A 21,020-nucleotide genomic window follows, 5' to 3' on the forward strand; every position below is an offset into this window, starting at 1 on the left:
TTGTCTTAATGGAATTATTGCTAGCATTTTTTTATTAGCATTCATCTTTTTAAACCATTTGAACAGTTTTTACTCGTCTCTGATTTCAAACCTAGTTATTCATCAGTTTGTTGTGTAGCCAATACTATAAAAGGCGTTGACTGTCATAATGGCCCTCCGAAGGAAACTATGACTACGAAAAATTTGTTTGACACCCCTGCCTAAAAAAAAACGCTATATGGATCGAAATGGGCTGGGATTCCAAAATCCCCAAAACTTTTTTTCGTCTTAAACTCCGTGCACAGCTTTCTTTTAACGAACTGAAATGACCTTTAGCTAATCCAACGGGCACGCGAGAATCAAGTCTAGCCTTCCTGTGGTTGTATTTACTTTGAAGAGAAGAAAAAAAAAAAGTAAATACTTGAACATATTTGGTTTGGTACTCCCGCAGAGAAGCGCAATCATGCCTTGGAAGGCAATCACACAAGCGCAAAAGAGCGAGACAACCCCGCAGCCTTCGGCGGCGTTTGTTTCAGCGATGCGCCGCTTCTTCCCACAGTCTCGTGCAAACTTCTCTTGGGCCTCTTTGAAATTTGGATTGTCCTCTGGGCGAGGTGAGCGCAACGCAATGCAGGTTTACTACGTACACGTGCTGGTGCCACGAGAGTCTGCAAATTGAAATTAGTTGGGTTTTAAGGCTCCACATGGAACACGCAAAATGGACTCGAGCTGTTTCTATGCAGCCGCAAGAAAAAAAAGAAAAGGAAAAAAAGAAAAGGCTTATTGAGTCTTTCCAGGAACAGAACAAACAAGAAGTCATGCAGGTTTGGGCTGTGTTCTCGACAAATGAACTGAAAACTTGACATCTGTCGGCATGTTTAACTTTAATGTTCACAGCTGCTTTTTAATCGACCAATCGTCACCATTATTCCCTTTTGCATGTTTTGTCGTTTTACTGCTTTGTTTTTTCTAGTCGTCGATGCTTTTATGTTGAGGTTTTATCTCAATTTTCAGGTCGTCTTGTTCTTTCCTCAGTTTCTTTGCCTCTGTAAACATTTGTCTTGCGGTTAAATGAACTCAACCCGTTGCTTTGGGAATAAACAATAAAAAATAACTACATGATGGGGCAAACTGCACAATTTGGACTTTAATTGCCCGTCGTAGAGGTAAAGCGGTGTGAAACGTGAACTAAAACTGGGCCTCAAGATGTTGCATAGTGATAGAAGACTTAGTCGCTGCACGAGAATAAAATGCACAGCACTGCCACCGTGTGGGCAATTAGTGTAACTACACAAAGACTTGATCGATATAGCAACTTTCCTTAAGCCAGTCAGGCTATTTGTGTTTTGCTGGGAGCGTTGGCAGTGACGCAACGCAAAAGTAGAGATCTACAAAGAAGAGTAATTTTCGGAACAGCTAAGTAATGGAACGTGAAATACATTTCACTCCGATGTCTGCATAAAAAAAATCCCCCAAGCTGTCAACCTTTGGAATCTTCACAGAAGCTGCAAAACCACCCAGATCATTTGAATCGGGCGTGCAGAGAGACGGAGAGAAAACAACGCACCCCCGAGGACCAGGTGACTTGCGAGAAAGACCCGTTGCAGTTGCAGAATTTGCCACACGAGGGCAGCATTTCACTTTAAATGAAAATGCCTCGTCTCAGCCATTTTTACGCCAAAGGTAAAAAAAAAAAAAAAAACTAACTGGTGTCTCATAGCTATCAAATAAGTAATAAATTAAAAAAATCAAATAAAACAAATAATAATTTAAAAAACAAAACATTTTATTCCCTCTTTTTTTGTCCAGAATTTCACAAGGGAGGGGAAGGGAGACTGGCAATGAAAGACTTCGCTTCCATGCATTTTCAACAGGATAACTTTGGGTTCCCCTCAGTACACGGCGGAGTGTTACGGGCCACCCTGACCATTATCCCCACCTCCAGTTTTCCAAAAACTTCGAACTGTGAACACTTGCTCGTTGGGTGAACACAACAATCTGCAATCGACTTCCATCGTGATCGGCTCCAGCGCAGAAGAGAGAAAGGCTGGATTGCTGAAAAAGAGATTCTGTCTCAGCTTTGTGTCTCTCACTGAGAAATCGAACCTTTGACCTCGGTCAGACAGTTGTCTGAAGTTGAAGCTCTGTAATTCCCCATCGTCACTGCTTAGATTTGATCTATTTAAAGCTGCTGCATTCCTCTCTCAGAAGACGCTGATCTCTTTGAGGACGTCCAGTGCCAGAAATAACAGGTTTGGACCAACACGCGGCCGAGGCGTGGTGGGCTTGGCTGACCATGACTGCGGTTTTTGCTCCACTCTTCTTTGCCTCAACTCTATTTGTCTGTTTTTCTCACAGACTTTTGCGAGGAGGGAGGGGTTCTTCATCTTACTCATTGGAAGTGGCTAAAGAAACAAGAGCACATCCTCAAGTCTGGGAATTCGGGAGAGTGTAGTCAGAGGCGACCAACGTCGGTACTGGATTGCCATCCCGACTATTTGCCGCAGTTGCTAAACGTGCTAGAATTTTAATCCATCAAGTTCTCAAGTGCAGGTGACGTGACCAGAAATAAAGTTGTCTAGTATAAAAGAAAATAAAAAATACTTGTCACTTGTTTCACTTTGCAACAATTTGGCCTTGGAGTCAGCTGCACTTTTTTTTTGTGACATCTGGAATAAAACATCCTTCATCGGGGAGAGTGACAACGACTGCAGGGTTGACATGTCGTCGTGGGATGTGGCATCCGTCATGCATTATTTGGCAGGAAGCTAACACTCATTTTGCATTAGATGCATGGCTCAGTGCACCGGCATAGCCGCTGTCAAAAACACACACACACAAATGCACAAGTGCATGTTTGTCACCTCTCTTGACACTGTTTGTGTACAAGAATGTAGGTCACCTACTGTATGTCTGCATTAATGTTTGTGTGTGCACTGCTGAGGTTGCACATACACACACACACACACACACGAAGCAGCGGTAGGTCAGTTTAATATTTAATTGGGCTGATGGACGGCGTCTGTTGCTCGGCGAGACAAACATCATTATAACACACTAAGTGCCTTAAATCTAATTAGAGCTGAAAATCACATTACAGCCGCTGGGTGATATATGAAGCGGCTAAACCACAGTTTTTTTTTTTTTTACGCTGCTCATTGGGGTAGGAAAAAAAGTAACGGGTTTGAATAATAATTGACAATCAATAATTATAGAGAAGGTCATAAGAAACAGGTGAGAAGAAAGGAAAGGTTGTGTTGTGGTCATTTGTGAGTGATTTTTTAACAAAACAACAACCAAATGCTTGTTCGTATTCATCACTGTTCTATTTCTAGTATTGCACCTAAGCAAAACTCGTGTGTGTGTGTGTTGGGGGGTCTAATTTATGAACAATGAGTGCATAAACAGCTTCCACTTAGCTTACATGCTTTTGCACTTGGCTCGTGTGGAGATCCGATTGAGTGTTGGGCTCTGGCGGACATGAAACAACAGCTTCGCTTTTAGATTTGGAAACCTCCGCATCTCGATCATTTCCACCAGGGGAAACAAATAACTGAGATTTTTGCGCCAAGTGTCGGAGCGGCAAAATAAACCACAAAGCTGAAACAATTGGCGACAACAATGAAAATGGTTGCGCAATGGTTCCACAGTTAGAAATGTCTCTTTTTCATAAATAACATTTCTTGCGACAACATGCGTGTGGGGGATATGCGCTTTGAGCGCAGCGCCACTCCGCAGCCTTGGCAAGAGGCGCCTTGCCCTTGTTCTCTCCTTCTCCCGCTCCCTCGCCGTTTGTACGGAACAGATGCCAGCGCTGGGTAAAGCCCTCTCCGAAGGGCTCGACCCGGCAGCGGCATATTGCTTTATAATTAATGAAATTAGGGCCCGTGTCGGCAGACGCGAGACTGCTCCCCTCAACAAGGCTGAGGGGAAGAAAAAGACTGCTTGGATGAAGTCGCTCGGAGCTTTGCAACAGGCTCAGGTAACGCCACATGCGGCCTTGAAGCGCTCGCTCCAACAAAAACGCTAACACAAAAGGCACAACCAGGTCACACAAAACCTGTGCAGACCTGAACTTTGTAACGCAATTTTGCAACCACGAGTAAAAAATGGGAGCACTGCTTGCTTGGAAGCCAAACTGACGGTTTTTCTAGGTCACACAAGCTGACATTTACATTTTTGACTCAATTTTATAACTGCTGGTGATCATTTATAACATTATCGGTTGGTATATAAGGGGTTTTTTTTAGTTTAGTTTATGTATTTATTTTATTTTGTATTTTTTATGCATTTATTTTTATTTAGTTTTCAGTGTAGAGCCCACAATCTCTATTTTGTTTGTATTTTGTAGATTTACATTATATTTTTTATTATTTTTATCATTTTACTTTATTTTCTACTTATTTATCCATTTATTTTTAATTAGTTTGCAATGTGGACCCCACAAGTCCCAAATGCAGCCAGGACAACCAGGACGCAATGCAAATTTTCTACTTGCTAATGCTAACCATTCCCAGCCAGAGATGGCTAGCAGGCCGGCTGTCTTTTAATGCCGTTGTAAATTGCCCCTTGAGCAGGGAACCAGCCGAGGAGGGAAGGCGGCGTGAAATCTCAGACACCTGGTGGCGCTTCCTGCAGCCGAGCGTGCAACTGGTGCAGAAAGCCAGCTGCATAAGGCGCCTGGGCAGCTGTGGCGCCCAAGACAAGTTGGCATGCACCGATGACCTCTACGTCCATCCGTTCCATTCAAATCCAGAATGTTACCTCATATGTTACGTACGCTCGTCATTATTCAGCGAGCGTGGCGCCTTACATAATCAGTGAGTGCCTCAACAGCTCATTGAGCATCATCTGAGGTCAAAGCTCAGGGAGGCATTCATTTAAGTGCAACTGTCCCATTTAAAAGTGCTCGTCAATCATTTTTTGGTGAACAACATCGGAACGCTACAATCAATTCTTCTTCTTAGTTGAACAAAAACAATAGGCGAGATGACAGTTGACCCCGCCCAAAAAAATGGCAGCATCAATTTGCAAATCCACCTTAAAATTCCCCCCTTTTTTTTGTTATAATTCACCTTTGGGATAGAGAAAAACGTAATTTCGGTCTCTTTGTGTGTTGTGACATGTGGAGAGATTGACAATAAAGCTGACTTTGACTTTGACTTTTGAAATTTATAGATACCTCAAATTGAATAGCACACTTTAAAGATATACAAAGCAATGAGAGAACAATATTTCCCAACAATATCAACAATATCCCAAACCGTAATATGTTCAGGTTCAGTCAATCCTAAAGAAGCAAATAAAAATCCAAATCCTACCTTGACAGGAACAAGTCAACAGTGATGGCATCATGTGTTGTCCTATAATGGTCTTCGGAATCATAGTTTGTTGCGAGCTTGCAAGCTTAGAATCCAAAAGTTTCTCCAGGAAGAAGAAAAAAAAACGACCTGGGAATCAGTCCACAAAGAAGAATAGAATTTAGTTCATTTAGCAAAATATAACAATGTAAGGCCGCATGTCAGTGGATGACTGGAAAATGCAGTTATTGGCTCTAAAACCGCCCACGTTTACCAACACACTGGGAGATTTACACATAAAGTTAATACTGCAAGAATACAATATACAGGCATTAAATATTATTTAATTTGCTTTATTATTAAATATATTATTATTTAATAGAAATATTATTTCTCTTTGCTTTACGCCAACAGCAAAAAGTGCTCAAATGGAGCCTCAAAGCATCGTCAGTATATACAAAGATTGCTTATTATAAGTCACTAAGAAACAGAAACATACCAAAAACTCGTCCATTTAATGTTTTAGTGTTCTATTCACATACTTCCTTGGTTAGATAAATGAAAATCAAGATTTTAAGTGGAAAAAATAACTCTTGGCAATCCGACGATGTCGTACTAACGGCAATTAGAGGTCGAGCCTGCACCTGCTGAATCCGGTAGTTTTTTGTCCCCCCCCCCGGTATGACAATACGTCTCAAACTAAAATAGTTCACCCCCCCAAAAAAAACTATTTGCATTGGATACCCACATATTTCTCATAACATAGTTTCAATTATTTCTAACATTTTATATTTTGTGTACCTGCTCAATCCCGTTTGCTCCGGTATGAGGACGAAGATAGGATATGCTAATGAGGCGCAAGAAGTGAAGCCACGAGCGGCCATCTTTTGTTGCCATGATTTATTTCAGTTTCTATGACATAAACGCCACTGTGTTTGGCCTTCTGTTGAAACAATAAGTGTAGGAGAAGCTCTAAACGTACATTTTATCTTTAAGAATAAAATTATAAACTTTCTCTACTGAGGTTTATTTCTCAGTTTGCTACTCAAATATTCATCTGCATCATGTTAGAGCCACCACCAAAGAAATAAAATAACACAGAGACGTGAAATATAAACCTAAAGTCAGCATACAGAGACAATGTAGTTTGAATGTAGTTTAAATTCCGCTATCTGTGAGGATCTCATTTCTCCACACACAGATCATGCCATTTAAAAAATGCATTGAGGTAAAAAAATAACAGAAATTGTCAGTAAGAGGCAGCGCAACATGGGTACGCTTTGGTTTGTGTATGTCGGTGTGTGTTTGTGTACATGTGAGAGAGTGAAAACGTTGAGCATGTGAAAAGAGGATCACAGGTGTGTTTGCAAGCTCCACAGAGAGCCTCCTTCCTCCAAAGGCCCACCGCCCCCGAGCATCCTGAGTAATATCAGGCTGCAGAGCACCTGCGTCCTTACCCCAAAACACACACACACACACACACGCGTCTAATGACCCTTTATCGGTCTGCCATACGGCTCTAATAGCCAGCTGTGTGCAAAGCCAAGCGGAGCGTGCCAACAGTCACTGATGCAGTTGTAATATTAGATGAGAGCAAATTTCACACGAGCCTTCACAAACACGTCAATCGCACACGATTCATTTTCTGCGTGACAAAATGTGCAATCTAAATAGACAAACTTAATGTTCATAACTACAAATAAAGTCTGAGGAGGGAGAGGAACGTTGTAAATCTTTATTTATTCCAGTTAATATAAATGTTGTAATAAATAGTGACGTTTAGATTGAGTTTCTCAATTGCTGCAGCAACGACGGAACAGTAAATTATAACCACAACTCGGGATTTAAAATCTCACGGTTGTTTGGTCAGTTTTTCTCCCGCCGTCATCTCCGCTGCCCTGCAGAATTTGGGCTGTCCGTGTTGCTATACGGAGACAAGGACGACGGTGCTGACCCGCTTCCCGTTTCTCGATCTGTCTCTGGCTCTCCCTCAGTTGCAGATGCGCACGCTGAACCTCTTTCATCTTCACTCGAGTCCACGGATTTCTGTTCTCGCCCCTCATCGGAGTGACGCTCCCGGTCGTCGTCTTCGGGGCCCGACTCCCTGGAATTGTGTCGCTTGAAGTTGAAGCGTTGGTTCTGAAAGAACTTGACAATAGTGTGCTGAGGCAGGTCCAGTTGGGCTGACAGGGTGTGGATGGCCTCCTGGTCCGGGTAAAGCCCCACGTCGCCGATGAAGCTCTGCAAGATCCCCAACGCCTCCAAGGAGATTCGGGAATTTTTGGCTTCTCCGAGGCTCGGGCTCCTTCCGTGCTGAGGCCCGCTTTCCGACCCACTGACGAGAGGTGAAGCTGTCGGCTGCGGGTGCACGTGAAGAGGCGATAGAGCTCTCAGAGATGGCAGTGGTGGTCCCTGAAAAAAATAAAAAAAATCACAGCTTCAGCGTGCACGTTTGGAGACTGGGGTGGGGCGGCCCGCACTCCCAAAACCAAAAACTCGTGGGCCATCAAACAGACTGGACAGACCTAAATAGAGATAATGGCAATTCCTTTCTCTCTTTCTTTCGCCGTCCAAAAATGAAATTACAGGCTGGCTGCCTTTGGAATGATACGGAGGTGGAGACTGACTGGCAAATATTTTGCGGAGACTGCCGAGCGGGGGCTCATTGAGCGAGCGTGTCTTTTTTTTTTTTCAATGACTTGCCAGACGAAAACAAAGACAAGAAACTATTTTGGTTTGGCTTGGTTCTATAGCTGGACACACCTGATGTTCAGGGATGCGCGGGCCACCGTGCTGCTGCCTGGCCTCCTCCTCATAAACGCGATCGCGCTCGGCCTGCGGGATGGACAGAAACCTCCGGATGGTGCCCAGGTTCTCCAACAGCGTGCGGTTCTCTTGGCTCGGGCTCTCTTTCCATCGGAGGAGTTCACACAGCCAACCCTGACAAAATAGGTTCTCGTTGCCGGTCGTGCAACAAAGCTAATTGCGGGGAACGGAAAGCGCGGCTTACTTGGCTCTTGTTGGCCGAGACTTTGGCGAACAGACATTGGGAAACCTTGGCCCTCTTCATCTCTTGTTGGATCTCCTCGTAAATCCTCGACGTGATGTTCTCAAGCGTCTTAACGGGAGTTTCCGCGTGGCATTTAGTCTGCAGACAGGAACTAAAATTGAAGCAGTCGTGTCACATGACCAAACTATTTTCACACGTGTACCTGTGCGTGTTTGTGAGCGTTGTTGTGGTTTGCCGGAGTGTTCCTCTCTCGCTCCGCCTGGTAGATGCGGTCTCGTTCTCCTTCGGGAAGAGCCAGGAAAGCCTGCATGGCCTTGAGGTTGACAATGAGTGACTGGGAAGCCGAGCGAGGGTCTTCCTCCTTGCGCAGGATCTCCGAGAGCAAGCCCTGCCCGGTGACGACTCGTTATGGGATGATCTCGGTCGGATTTACGTTGGGTGAGTTTACCTGCGTGCGGTTGAAGGCCACCCGGGCAAAGACAGCTTGAGAGACGCTGGCTCTCTTGAGCTCGCTCCGAACTCGACGGTAGATGTCGGCGGACACTTCGGCTCCCGTGGGCTCCGCCGGGCCTTTGCACGGCGGGCGGTTGGCGCACGCGGGCTGGCGACACAGCAGGCGGTTGACGGCCAGTTGTCGGCCGATGAGGTGCGCCACGGCGAGTTGATGGCGCATGAGCGGTGGGAGACCGCCGTGCAAAGGGGGGCTGGGCGAAGGATCGCTGAAATGCGGCAGGCTGGAGTTGTGCTCCTCCATGAGCTGATTGGGGAAGCATCCGGCAGCACCCAGGTGAGGGAAAAGAGAAGGAAGACGCTTGTCCAGCGTATTTGGCTCCCAATCTCGCTCCGCTGTGGAAACACACAACAGAATATTTTTAGGCTTTTTATTTCAAAGCCAAACAAAGTCACGGAAAAAACACTCGTCTGGCTTCATTCCACCTATCAAGCGCCTCTCAGGTTTTCCTCTCGTTCTCGTCAGTCGACTCTCCTTCTGATTTCCAAGCCTAAGCAATCTGCTCAACCTAAAGAAAAAGCTCAGCATCTATATTTGCACCACCTCCAGCTCTGCTCGCTGCCTCCACTCGGTCAAGTATCTGACTGGTGGAAAGTCCTTTTCAGTTCTTGTGGATTTTGATGACTCGTCCTCACTGGAGCCAATGTGTTTCTTGTTACGCTGGTGTTGGGTTGAGGGTCACGTGGGCTATTAGGAGAATAAAAATGGGACTGAGGTTTGGCAGAGCGTCAGATTTGTACCCTCAGCATGTTGTGTGTGTGTGTGTGTGTGTGTGTGTACAGAGCGGGGTTGCTGCACTGGTTCCTCGACTATGGCATATCTATTAAGGGTGACATTAATGCGAACCATGTGTGACGACGGTTCCATCCGACCATGAGCCGTCACTGGCACAAGGGCTCGACGCTTTAGATCACGCACACATAAGAATGCAGATTTGAAGCAAATGCATGGGAGTTGTCACCTTGAGTGCGTTTGTAATGTTTGTACCAGCGTCCAAACTCTTGGCATTTGGACACGGACATGTTGGCAGAGTAGGAACTGTTGACCATGGTAGAAATCAGATTCTGGGGAGAGACAACATTGAGCAAAGTTGAGGACAGTATGAGTGCAGAGTTTCCAATATTGCAAATAAAGAGTGTGTGTGAGTGTGTGTTAGTTCTATCTACCTGGGAGAGCGGACACTCCTCGGGCAGAGCGTGGTGGTTGGTCTCTCTGAGAATCTCTTTGAGGGCCTTCCTCACTGTGGCATGCGTCCACTGTTCAGAGGGAAGCTCCTCCAGCCGGGCGAAACTGCAAACAAAATAAGACTGACTTTTTTTTTCTTCAGATCACAGAGTCCGGACTGAAGTACCTGTGCAGCAGGATCCGTAGCGTGACCATGTGGTAAACATCCAGCAGCATGTCTGCCACCGTGGCTTCTGGAGCATCTGTCAGGTTGTGGACGGGCATCGGCTTCCACCGGCCCACTTTGATGACACCTGGAAAACACACACACCTTCCGATATAGACAAACGAAAGCATGACGATGAGCTTGGCTGTGACCCTCATTGTGGACCACAAGTCCAAACGAAGAACTTTGCTCATGTTGGGTGAGGAAAAGACTCAATTTGATGTCAGTAAGTGTTTGCGCTGGAATCCCGCATGTTCAGAATAAACAGGCAGTCTAATCAAAGAACCCCCGGCCCGCTTTAAAAATACTTCAATGAGACAAAGTCATGCCAAATAAAATAGAATCAAGGGATGGAAAAAAAAAAAAAAAGTCGTGTCATATTGGTTGCAACCACAATTGTGGAGCGGTGTTGGGATGATGCCAAACACGGAAAAAGAATACTGTGAAAAGAAAAGGGTAAGGTTGGACGGAGGAGGGTTGCCGAGAGGCCAGGAATGGCTTCATAAAAAGACAACGACAAAAAAATCCAAGATGGAGTCATGGGCCTCTATTGTGTAAACCTCCTGGCACTCATTGCGCTGCTGTGGTGGAGCCACCCAGCTGGAAAACAGCTCCAATCTATTCATTGTCGCTCTTAATAATTCACTACTCAGTCATGAATTACCAAAAACATTTGAAACATCCCACGAGATATTTTAGGAGGTTACCAACGACGGAAATACACGCACCTCGGGCCTGGACAGCCGAGCCCTGCGAGTAGCCCAACGACATGAGCGCCGTCTCCACCAGTTGTGTGAAGGGGACATCTTTCGGGATCAGCACAAACTCGGCGTGACGGCGAGCGTGCTGCCTGCCGTCGCTCGCCACGTCTGCGTGCTCCACAACGCAGTAGACCGGGATGGTCACGCCTGCTACACAAAAGGTCCGAATGACACCAAACGTCTTGGCTAATTGCTAATTGACAAATGAGGTCAAGCTAAGTTTAGCCTGGGTTGCAGTCTCACCTCCCGGCCTCAACGGTGTGTCTCGATAAAGCTGAGTTTGGGGGGTGTCGTTGAGCTCCCGAAGGTTCATCTTGCACAGCGGGGGTCCGCTCGGGGGGGTGCTACCGACGCCACTGCCTTCCTCTGGACTGTTCTGATGGCTCTCCGGTCCCCTTGCTCCACCTGGCAAAGAACCTGAGGAACATCAAGTGTCAATAAAGAGGAGTTTGTCATTCATGTTGATGACTCCTGTTATAGGCGGATGAGTTTCAGAATTTTCAACACATGCAAATTCATGTTCATTAGTGCATTTTTATAGCAATAAATTAATCGCAATATAAATTAATCAATTCAATTATTTAATCAGGTCATTATGCAGTGTCCACAAATTTATAATTGTACAAAATCTTTAACCCAATACCCCTCCAAAAATAGAAAATACTATAATAAAACTTGCATTAATAAAATGTATATATATATTTTAAACTTTGCTACATGAATATTTCCAAATTGTAAAGGGACTTTGCGGAGAGCGTTAATTGTAATTCTAGCAGCCACGCGGTAAACACAAACGTGCAATGACACAATTTGTTCGCATGCATTAACAAGAACTTACTTTTCATCATGCTGCCTGCCAGTTTAAAGTCAGTCCGTCCATTGGGAAAGTTGCGCCGCTCCGTCCGATCCCACAGCCAACTTTTGCTTGGCAAGCTCGGCGGCGCCTTGCGAGATGTGAACGCAAGCAGTGACAAGTGCGCAAGTGCTGCGGCTTCAGATGAGAGCAAGCAAAGGAGGCCAGTCGGCCGGCCGAGTCGACTCGAGTGGGAGGGAGGGGGACCGGATCGGGCGCATCGTGGCCCTCAGCGTCTTCATTCGGCTCTAATGAAGCATAAATATTGTCATCATGCAGATTTTTCAGCCATCTCTACTTTGAGTATTTATTTTCCTCAAGTTAATAAAAGAGGAAAACTCTTTTGTTTGCACCCCCAAGTGATCAAAACTTCATATGGTTGAAAATAAAAATGTAGCTTTACTTTGACACATTCCAGAATTTAATTTTGAAACTTTTAATCAATAAGCAGTACTTTTTAAATCTTACCGCGTATGTGTACGTTTCCCACCTTTTTTTTCTTGCATGTACAGTATAATTAGAAATCGTCGGAACAGTGTGTTAACTTTCTTTTTTGTCTCTCGCGCCATCTTGTGGTGCGAACGCGTTGGTGATATTTTGACGTGTATTGAAGCTTTGTAAAAACCTTGTACCCGCTGTTTGAACTTGATTGGGGGTGATTATCTGACCGCTGTAATGTGTTCAGTTACATTTAAAACATATGGCTGGTGAAATAATCCCAAATCAATCCGTACAATTGCTGAAAACAATTCAGATGAGTCTTGTCAATTTTATTGAGACGCAAACATGTTAAATGACGACATCTAGCGGTCGCAAGGGGAACAGCACCATTCAAAAGTGTTATTTGGTTCGAGTGCAATATTTCCCGAGCGGTGATTGTTGGCTCGACTACAGTGGCAGTAAAAAAGTTTGTTTGGAATTTATTCGTTTTGTGCATAGACTGTGAATAAAACTTAGTCTGATGTAGAATCACAATAAACCGAGTAAGGGGAGCACTAGTTTAAAACCTTTATTACAAACACAAACTTTACGACAAATAAAGGTGAGAGCATGTGTGAAGTGGAAGATCAAGTTTTCAGACCGTTAAGAGAAAGTCTGACCTTACTGTGAAATGTCTTTGAAACCCTAAATTAGGGATTATCAACCGGTTGCCCGCAGCCCTCTAGTGATCCGTGGCGGTATTGCAGGTGCTCCAGGAAATTGGAAAATAATTGTAACATTTTCAAAAATAACACAGATTATTTAGACTTGATTTGATTTCCAGTTAATTTTGTGAATTGTTTACCCATTCAAATGTTCTCAAATGTGGCTGAGATTCCGAAACTGGACATACAGATGCAAATACATAGCCTGCATAGGTCTATCCTCCTTCGGTGCATAATAAAATAATATTCCTTCAAAGCAGACGTCCCAGTGCTGCTTCTTGGTTATAGTGGACAAAACCATCTGAAAAATCCAAATTTAAAACCAAACTTGGAAAACCCAATCCTATTTTCAAATCTGACTTTCAATCCTTGCCGCGAATTTTGAATCCTAATTTTATTTTGAAGCCATACTAAGAACTTCTAGTTTGCAACACTGCCTCGCTTTTAAATCCTCGTGAAAAGGTTTTTCCCACGTGGGATCAGAAACACCTCGGAAAATGTTTGTCAGGAAACAGTTTGGAGCAAGTCAAACCTGGAGGAACGCATCAACAGGTTAAAAATGCCGCCGGTTTCTCGGGGCTCATCTGAGAAGCGTCAAAGCGCAGGCCACATTTCAAATTGTTCTGGGAAATTCTGGACCCAAAGAGTAAGAGGCTCGTCTGGATTGTTCTCAGCCGCCGTTTGTGATGGGGTGGGCGTCCGTGACATGGCTCACTGGCACGTGTGAACCATTCATGTCCAGGTTTGGCTGCCATCCAAGCAACATCTTTTCGAGTCGTGATCATTTGACCGTTGGGTTATTTTCTCACAAGTTCCGAGAGCACGCCTCAGAAAACGCACCTTTGCAACATATTTGCGGTAAAATGAAGAGGGTTGGGTACGTTAAACCGGATGATCAACGTTTTTCAGGAGATAACCACTTACTACATCTGTCACAATTTACCGCCTTGGGTAACATTGGTGTCATTTTTGCAGTTTTACATTGGGCGTTAAAAATCCAGTGGTGACACGAAACCTTTTTTTTTTTGTTTGTTTGGGTTGGGCTCACACACCCATTCCTTCTAGGTTCATCATACCAATTACCGTTTTTTTTCCATGTATAATGCGCCCCCATGTATAATACACACCCTAAAAATGGCATGTTGATGCTGGAAAAAAGCCTATACCCATGTATAATACGCACCCAAATTTTGACTCCTACTTCAGTCCATAAATGTAAAATTATTTCAGAAAAAAGATCGTCTTTGGGAACAACCGGATGTTATTCTGCCGGTCAGTATCACTGCGCATGCGCTAGCAAACTTGATAGCGAAGAAATGTTTCGGATTTGTGCAGGGTACATTGTGACAGCAAACGAGCAGGTGATCGAGCAAGCGTCTGATACGAGAGCATTGTGTTCGTATGGAGCGTGTTTGAAGTGAACACCAGAGAATAAAGCGCATCTGTAATGGCGGCCTCCATATCATATCCGGATAAAAAAATTAAAAAAAATAATATATATATATACCCATGTATAATGCGCACCCCAGATTTTAGGACAATAAATTAGTTAAATTTTGCCCATTATACATGGAAAAAAACGGTATTTAACTTCCCATACTCACCTTGGAAGGTATCGATGCAATGAATAATGCAACTGTTGGCAGCTTCATCTTCAAGATCATTAGAGGCAAGAAAGGAATTGGTCCACCCACAGACCTAAACCCCAGTGAGGATGCATTCAACCTGGTGACGACCAGAACAATCGAAAAGAAAAAAAATATTCAGCTGTTATACTGCACACAAATAGCATACGATGTCAAAACAAGGCAAAATGATTTCAAATCTGGGTTAAATATTATGCACACCTTGTGTTTATCATGTGTGTGTGTGTGGTTGTCAATATGTGGTCATCTAGACCAATTACGACACCCGAGTCAAAGACTCAGCACTTGATAATTAAGCATCATCGACTTTCACACGCCAAACGAGCTTCGGAAGCGTTCGCCTGGGAGAAAGCATCTTCACAGCATATGGGTGAAAACTGGATTGTTAACTTTTTTTGAGGGGGGCGGACACCCACTTGTTATTTTTTCACAAATTCAGCCTGGAGTAACATTGTTATCATTTTTGCAGTTTTGAACGGTGCCGCCACTGTTATTAAACAAGCACGGTTTGCGTCTGTTTTGTGGTCAAAACCTGTTTCAAAGTGCCCCAACCCTTCAGCGCTTATTATGGAAATATTTCTCAAAGTTCCGTTTACGCCTTCAGAAGTATCGGCCGATCCCTAATTTTTATGCTGTCGACAGACATTTTTGGGTTTGTCACCAAAAGTGAGACAAGAGCTTTTATTTCCAATTGGTTACACGGATTCGGAAGCTATTTCTTAGAGATTATGAAAAAAGCATGAAGATAATGAGCCAAAGCAAAAGTCAGGCAAAACCTCGAAGTGGTTGCAACCAAATCTTTGGATTTATTTTTGGTCTGTCTATGTGGGCCACCTAAAATGATGTGACAGGCTGTATCTGGCCCCGGGGCCTTGGGTTTGACACCTATGAATTAGTGCATGAAGTACATCCATCCATCCATCTTCTGAACCGCTTAGTCCCCACGGGGGTCTCGGGATTGCTGGAGCCTATCCCAGCCGTCATCGGGCAGTAGGCGGGGGACACCCTGAACCGGTTGCCAGACGATCGCAGGGCACACTGAGACAAACAACCATTCACACTCGCACTCACACCTAAGGACACTTTGGAGTCTTCAATCGGCCTACCAAGCATTTTCTTGGGATGTGGGAGGAAACCGGAGTGCCCGGAGAAAACCCACGCGGGCCCGGGGAGAACATGCAAACTCCACACAGGGAGGGCCGGAATCGGTGGAATCGAACCCGCACCCTCCTAACGGTGAGGCGGATGTGCTACCCAGTGCGCCACCGCATGAAGTACATTGAAAGAAAAAAATAATAATTCTAAAGTGGTGTAATATGTTAATATTATTGTGGTTTGGAAACCCAGTGGTTACATTTCTTCAACGTTTGCCACTTTCTGTCGATTAAGTAAATTTCAAGAGTCTTACAGCCAATGTCATTTTTCTCACCATGGGTGAGACCTTTTTTTTTTTCATGTCATCTATGCATTTTTGCAAAACCAGTTTGGGAGGTTGGAATAGTCTGAGAATGTGTTCAGTTCTCTGTAATTTGGAGGGGGGGGGGGGGGGGGGGCATCATCAAGTGTGCATAAAAGGAGAAAGCCATAAACTCCGAGCAGGAATCGGACGAGACTTGGGCTCAAGCGCATCTTTTCCTCAGAGCATATCATGATGCTTGACGTTTCAGTGATGAAGACCAACGCGTTGTTTCTCATGCTGGCAGGTGAGCCAACTTTCACATTTTATTAACCAAAAAAGGTCCAACCTGGATGAGGACTTTTTTTTTTTCCCTCCAGTTGTCTGCAGCCACTTGGCTCCGACGGACACGCAGTCTATCGATTTGGCTAGTTGTCCTATTAACATTTTTGGGAAAATGCAAGATGGTTCATTAAACGTGAGTAGTAGTTAGGTGCAACATTATGGTCCAATCTACAAAAAAATATATATATATATATATATATCTTGAATTTGTGCTACTCGCTCATGATGTTTTCCCTCCTTCCAGATAACCCAGGCCAACGACTTCACTCAATTCTGCTTTATGACTGGTCCAACAAACCCAGAGTGCATCGAAATCTCCGGTGCGGATGCGTTCACCGTTGCGACCGAGTCGGGGAATGTCCCCAGTGATCTCCAAATATCAGTCCAGACAGCGCTGCCTCAGCTCGCCAGCAGCAGCCCGCCCTGCTTTTGGAAAATCACTTTCTCCACCGACAGCCAACTGAACGTGAGTCATCTGATGTGCAACATTAACCACGGCTAAGCTCTTGACATTTTCTATTTGATCTCACTATGTTCCCAGATGACCGTTATGTTTCTGAGCTTTGGATCCCAAACGGCCTTGAGCGTGCAGCTGATGTCGTACGGGCAACCAAATGTCGTAAGTATGCGTTAGCTCGTCCAACGGTCGACGTGTTTTGAGAATAACATTGTCCACTGGCCTTGACGCAGGTGGTCCGGTCATCACTTGATGCTATCGGCGGTTTCAACACCACCTTCACCCAAGCGGAGGGAGAGGCAACCAAGTACTTGGACCTCAGCGGCTGCAGGATAATGGGTACGTGTGAGAAAGGTTCACACTAATGATGGATAGAAAACGGAGCCCTTTCTTTGAATCTGCAGGACAGGTGGTTTTTCCGGCTTCAGATAGGATCATCTCAGAAAACTGTTCCGACCACACGTGCAGCGCTCAGGGTGAAATCATGACTGTGCCCGCTTGTGGATCCAAGGAGACTTGCGCTGCCGATAACACGTAAATAACTAGTCCCATGTGGGCCTCGGTGTGAACTTGCTAAATGTGTTTTTCGAGGCCCGGGTTCCATCTGATGCAGGTGCCAGCCTATGTACCGCGTGTGCACGGTGAGCGGCGGTCAAGTGATCCAGTTCTTCGGCCAAGTGTCGTCCATTACGGACCGCTGCATGTACAGCCTGCTGGAGCCGGCCACTGGGAGCGACTTTGTACTGCTGGCGACTTTCAAAGATCGCCGCAGTCAGACCAAGACTTTCTTGGAGCGTCTGGATCTGGTGTTGTCGTCATCCAATGCTACCATTTCTCTTGAGACGAGCGGCAAAGTTCAGGTAAGGAGAAGCGAATCGATTCTGTGTTTCAATTTGTGATGAAACCATGAATGGTTTGCTGTTTTTTTTGGTAATGTAGGTCAACGGCGAAATCCAAATGCTGGAGAGCATGCCCACCGACGTCCAGGGGGTGCAACTCTCCAGGAGCGAGGCTGGGGTCACTTTGGAGATTCCCAGCGGCAACATCTCGCCCGTCAATATTTCCATTTTCTTTGACGGCTCGACTGCGTACATTACAGTGCCTGACGGCGGGACTCTGATGGGTTTATGTGGAAACCCAAGCGATCCCACATATTCCGCAACTCCCACCTCGGATAGCCGAAGCGAACCCGGGTAGGCGCATCGCTCAAGGTGCCGCGGCGCACCAAACCAAACGCTCTAACATGTTTTGCTTCTTAATTTCAATTTGATGGCTCTAATTGGTGCTACTGTACTTCCGCCTTTGTCTCCCCCAGATGTGAAACGATGCCCCAAGCGAACGATTTAATGGTGGACAGCACATTGGGATTCCAACGGTAAGCGCCCTCGTTTCCGAGACGACGCTGTTCCGCTTCTCTCACCGTCCTCCCGTCTGTCTTGTACACGCGCAGTTGCGCCCTGCTGGAGGCGGAGCCTTTCACCCCCTGCCACTCCAAAGTGCCGGTGGCGCCGCACGTGCAGACGTGCAACGCCACGCTGAGTGACTACCCCATGAAGGACAATCTCAATTGCCAGTTCTTCGAGGCGTACGCACGCGTCTGCAAGCAGCAGTACGACATTGACCTGGGAGACTGGAGGGGTTCCGTGGGCTGCCGTAAGTCATCTGTTGTTTACGATCTGACCAAAGAAACCCTAACAAGAAAGGACTTCCTCAAAAAATATTTCAAAAACAATAAATAAATCGCATTTGAAACGAAACGTGTGCGCCCACAGCTTCTACCAATCAGGCGTACTGTCAGAACCACAATTGCAGCGCCAACGAGTTCTGCGGCGATTCCCCCCTGAAAAGAACCGCCTGCCTCTGCCGAGCCATCTATGCCTCAGAGTACAAGTCGAGAGACGCTTATGGTAAGCGTTGCTTCCCTTCCTTACCTGCACTGGCTGACACTTTTTTTTGTTTTGTTCAGGTGACCCTCCCGTCTGCCAAGAGGGCAGAGGATCCATCTCGCTGATTGGCTGCCTGCTCGAGGACAATGGCATCGACTACACCACCTTGCATCTGAACAACGAGAACTGCACAGGTCAAAGGGACAGCGAGACACACTTGGTGACCTTCAGTTTTGACTCGAGCAACACGTGTGGGACGGAAACCGAGGTGAGTCGGCAACACTCGGGTCGGGTCACTGGTTGAGACGCTGAATCGATCGATCCGGAAATTATGGAAAATTACGAACGAGTACTTGGCATTTACAGCTAATGAAACGTTTTTGCTCCCGACAGAGGAACAACAGCTTTGTGGTTTTGAAAAACAGAATTTTACTGGGTCACCCTGTGACCGATTCCATTATCACGCGCACCGGCATGCTGGAGGTGGACTTCACCTGTACGTACAAGCAGCCAGAAACCAAAGACTTGTCCTTACATGTCACAAGCGGGTAAGCGGAGCGTCATGTCCGCTGTTTGCGCAATCACCTGCTCACCACTTGTACGTTTCGTAGCGCCGTGATGCGTCATCTGACATCGCAGAACCAGAACTACACGTTGGTGCTGGAAGCGTTCGCAGACAGTGGGCTCACGCAACCGCTGGATCCCGACACAGACTTAGAGCTCAACCAGCAGATTTGGATCGACCTCAAGGCAGACGGGCTGAATGGAAGTCTGGTGAAACTAGTGACCGATTCCTGCTGGGTGACACAACAACCGATGCCCAACGACACTGCCAGATACGACCTCATCATTGACGGGTGACCGCCACTGGTTTCGCGTTAAGGCGGGTTTGCCAACACCTTGTCCAACGACATTTCTCGTTTCTGGCCAGCTGTCCGAACCCCAAAGACGACACGGTGGAGATAAATAGCAACGGAGAGGGGAACGAGAGCTCCTTCACGTTCCGAATGTTCCAATTTGTGGACAGCTTGGGTTTCTACCTGCATTGCAATGAGAAACTGTGCGCAATGCCGATCTGCAAACCGGTGAGTCGCCAGCACGTACTGAACACTGTTCTGCGGGAAACAATACGAGAAACCTTTTTTTTTTCTCCCGTCCAAGCAGGACTGCAGCCAGCGCCGACGCCGCAGAGCCTTGAAGAACTCCTATGAAAACGTTGCCGGTGACTTAATCTCAATGGAGTGGAGGCAATAGATACATGCTGGAGAACGGCTCTCATTGGCAATTTCTTTGCAAATTTGTCATATGTGAAGAGATGAAACCGTTGTTTGAGGGGAAAACACTTTGACACTAATAGCAAACAGGCATTAATAGTATATTTTGTATTCTCGGGTGATCAAGGGTCCGTCCGTCTTCAAGTTACTAAACATGCTTTGATGGCCCCACACCCTGAGATGTTACAAATGACCTGGAGTGGCTTTGGGGATTAGGGACAAAATATTTACCACTAAAAATGGATGGCTCAATTGACATAAAGACATTCATAATACTTATTGTAATAAAAGGATATGGTGATTGAAACGTGGTTTCCTTCTGACCCAAACGGTAAACTCTGCGGATGGCAAGGCAACATCAGAAAGCCGCAAAGAGAGAGTGAAAAGTTAACGACATGTGAAAATAGACCCACTTCACCACACAGACACTAATACAATTTTAGTTCTATTTAGTGTTTACTGTTGTTTCTTTGGTTACAGAGGAAAGTGACCAACAACAAAAATGCGCAGAAATAATGGAATATTAATGTAACAATGACATTTGTAATGTAATGGAATCTTAATTATGTTAATGTACAGGTTGTCTCGTTTTTATAATGACGATAAGAAAAACACCAATTAAGTCAATGGAGCCTGGGGCTCAGCCGCGTTATTTTGCTAACACAGAGAGACGACGGAATGTTTGCATCTCTGTCTTAAACGTTTCAAAATGAGGTCAAACACAACCACCGAGACCGAAAAACTTACCAGGTAGAAACCGCAAGGTGCCACTTGTTGCCAGTCCGGTAATTGACGCCCTTTCTCTGCCGATGGTCTTTGCTTTTCCCGCGGTAATTTGTACTCGTCCGTCAGTGAAATAAGTCCGTGTGGAAACGGCACTTATTTAAACAGAAACGGGTGGTGCTTGCTCTTCCCGCGGTAACTTGTACTCGTCCGTCAGTGAAATGGGTCCGTAAGGAAACGGAACTTGTTTAAACAAAAACGCGGAGTAATGTATAAATGCGCAACATCCAGCCACGATGGTCAACTATTTCTTTGTCGAGGGACAGGACAGGATTGGCGGCCAC

At 45.5% G+C, this 21,020-nt stretch overlaps 2 protein-coding genes across 3 annotated transcripts; one reads left to right on the forward strand and one right to left on the reverse strand.

Moving 5' to 3' along the window:
- Window positions 1-7,000: 7,000 nt before the first annotated feature.
- LOC133147849 (DNA-binding protein SATB2-like) lies at window positions 7,001-12,038 on the reverse strand. Of its 2 annotated transcripts, none has more exons than XM_061271357.1 (11): window positions 11,790-12,038; window positions 11,195-11,368; window positions 10,919-11,098; window positions 10,152-10,278; window positions 9,967-10,090; window positions 9,762-9,864; window positions 8,738-9,135; window positions 8,492-8,677; window positions 8,290-8,427; window positions 8,043-8,219; window positions 7,001-7,691 (listed from the first exon to the last, which is right to left on the reverse strand). In XM_061271357.1, the coding sequence occupies exons 1-11, from the start codon at window positions 11,797-11,799 to the stop codon at window positions 7,164-7,166; spliced, it is 2,145 nt and encodes a 714-aa protein (XP_061127341.1). In that variant the 5' UTR covers window positions 11,800-12,038; the 3' UTR covers window positions 7,001-7,163. The 2 variants fall into 2 exon arrangements, with proteins under 2 accessions (XP_061127341.1, XP_061127340.1); XM_061271356.1 differs by having other exon boundaries at window positions 10,919-11,101.
- Window positions 12,039-16,184: 4,146 nt separating this feature from the next.
- On the forward strand, window positions 16,185-20,275 carry LOC133150559 (alpha-tectorin-like). The gene is made up of 16 exons (XM_061273186.1): window positions 16,185-16,298; window positions 16,372-16,469; window positions 16,581-16,802; window positions 16,878-16,955; window positions 17,027-17,132; window positions 17,198-17,327; window positions 17,407-17,653; window positions 17,733-17,986; window positions 18,109-18,168; window positions 18,244-18,446; window positions 18,566-18,700; window positions 18,760-18,947; window positions 19,073-19,227; window positions 19,291-19,536; window positions 19,611-19,764; window positions 19,844-20,275. Exons 1-16 carry the CDS (start codon window positions 16,244-16,246, stop codon window positions 19,931-19,933), a joined length of 2,421 nt encoding a protein of 806 aa, XP_061129170.1. The 5' UTR covers window positions 16,185-16,243; the 3' UTR covers window positions 19,934-20,275.
- The last annotated feature ends 745 nt before the right edge of the window (window positions 20,276-21,020 follow it).

Source organism: Syngnathus typhle, linkage group LG2 (assembly GCF_033458585.1).
Source record: "Syngnathus typhle isolate RoL2023-S1 ecotype Sweden linkage group LG2, RoL_Styp_1.0, whole genome shotgun sequence".
Lineage (NCBI taxonomy): Eukaryota > Metazoa > Chordata > Actinopteri > Syngnathiformes > Syngnathidae > Syngnathus > Syngnathus typhle.

Coding starts and splice junctions, on each gene's coding strand:
- LOC133150559 (XM_061273186.1), top strand. CDS start 16,244: ATGATGCTTGACGTTTCAGTGATGAAGACCAACGCGTTGTTTCTCATG. Junction 16,803..16,877: donor CCACCGACAGCCAACTGAAC/GTGAGTCATCTG, acceptor CTATGTTCCCAG/ATGACCGTTATGTTTCTGAG. Junction 18,948..19,072: donor CGTGTGGGACGGAAACCGAG/GTGAGTCGGCAA, acceptor TGCTCCCGACAG/AGGAACAACAGCTTTGTGGT.
- LOC133147849 (XM_061271356.1), bottom strand. Junction 8,678..8,737: donor TGGCCTTCAACCGCACGCAG/GTAAACTCACCC, acceptor GTCACCGGGCAG/GGCTTGCTCTCGGAGATCCT. Junction 7,692..8,042: donor CGCGCATCCCTGAACATCAG/GTGTGTCCAGCT, acceptor TATTTTTTTCAG/GGACCACCACTGCCATCTCT.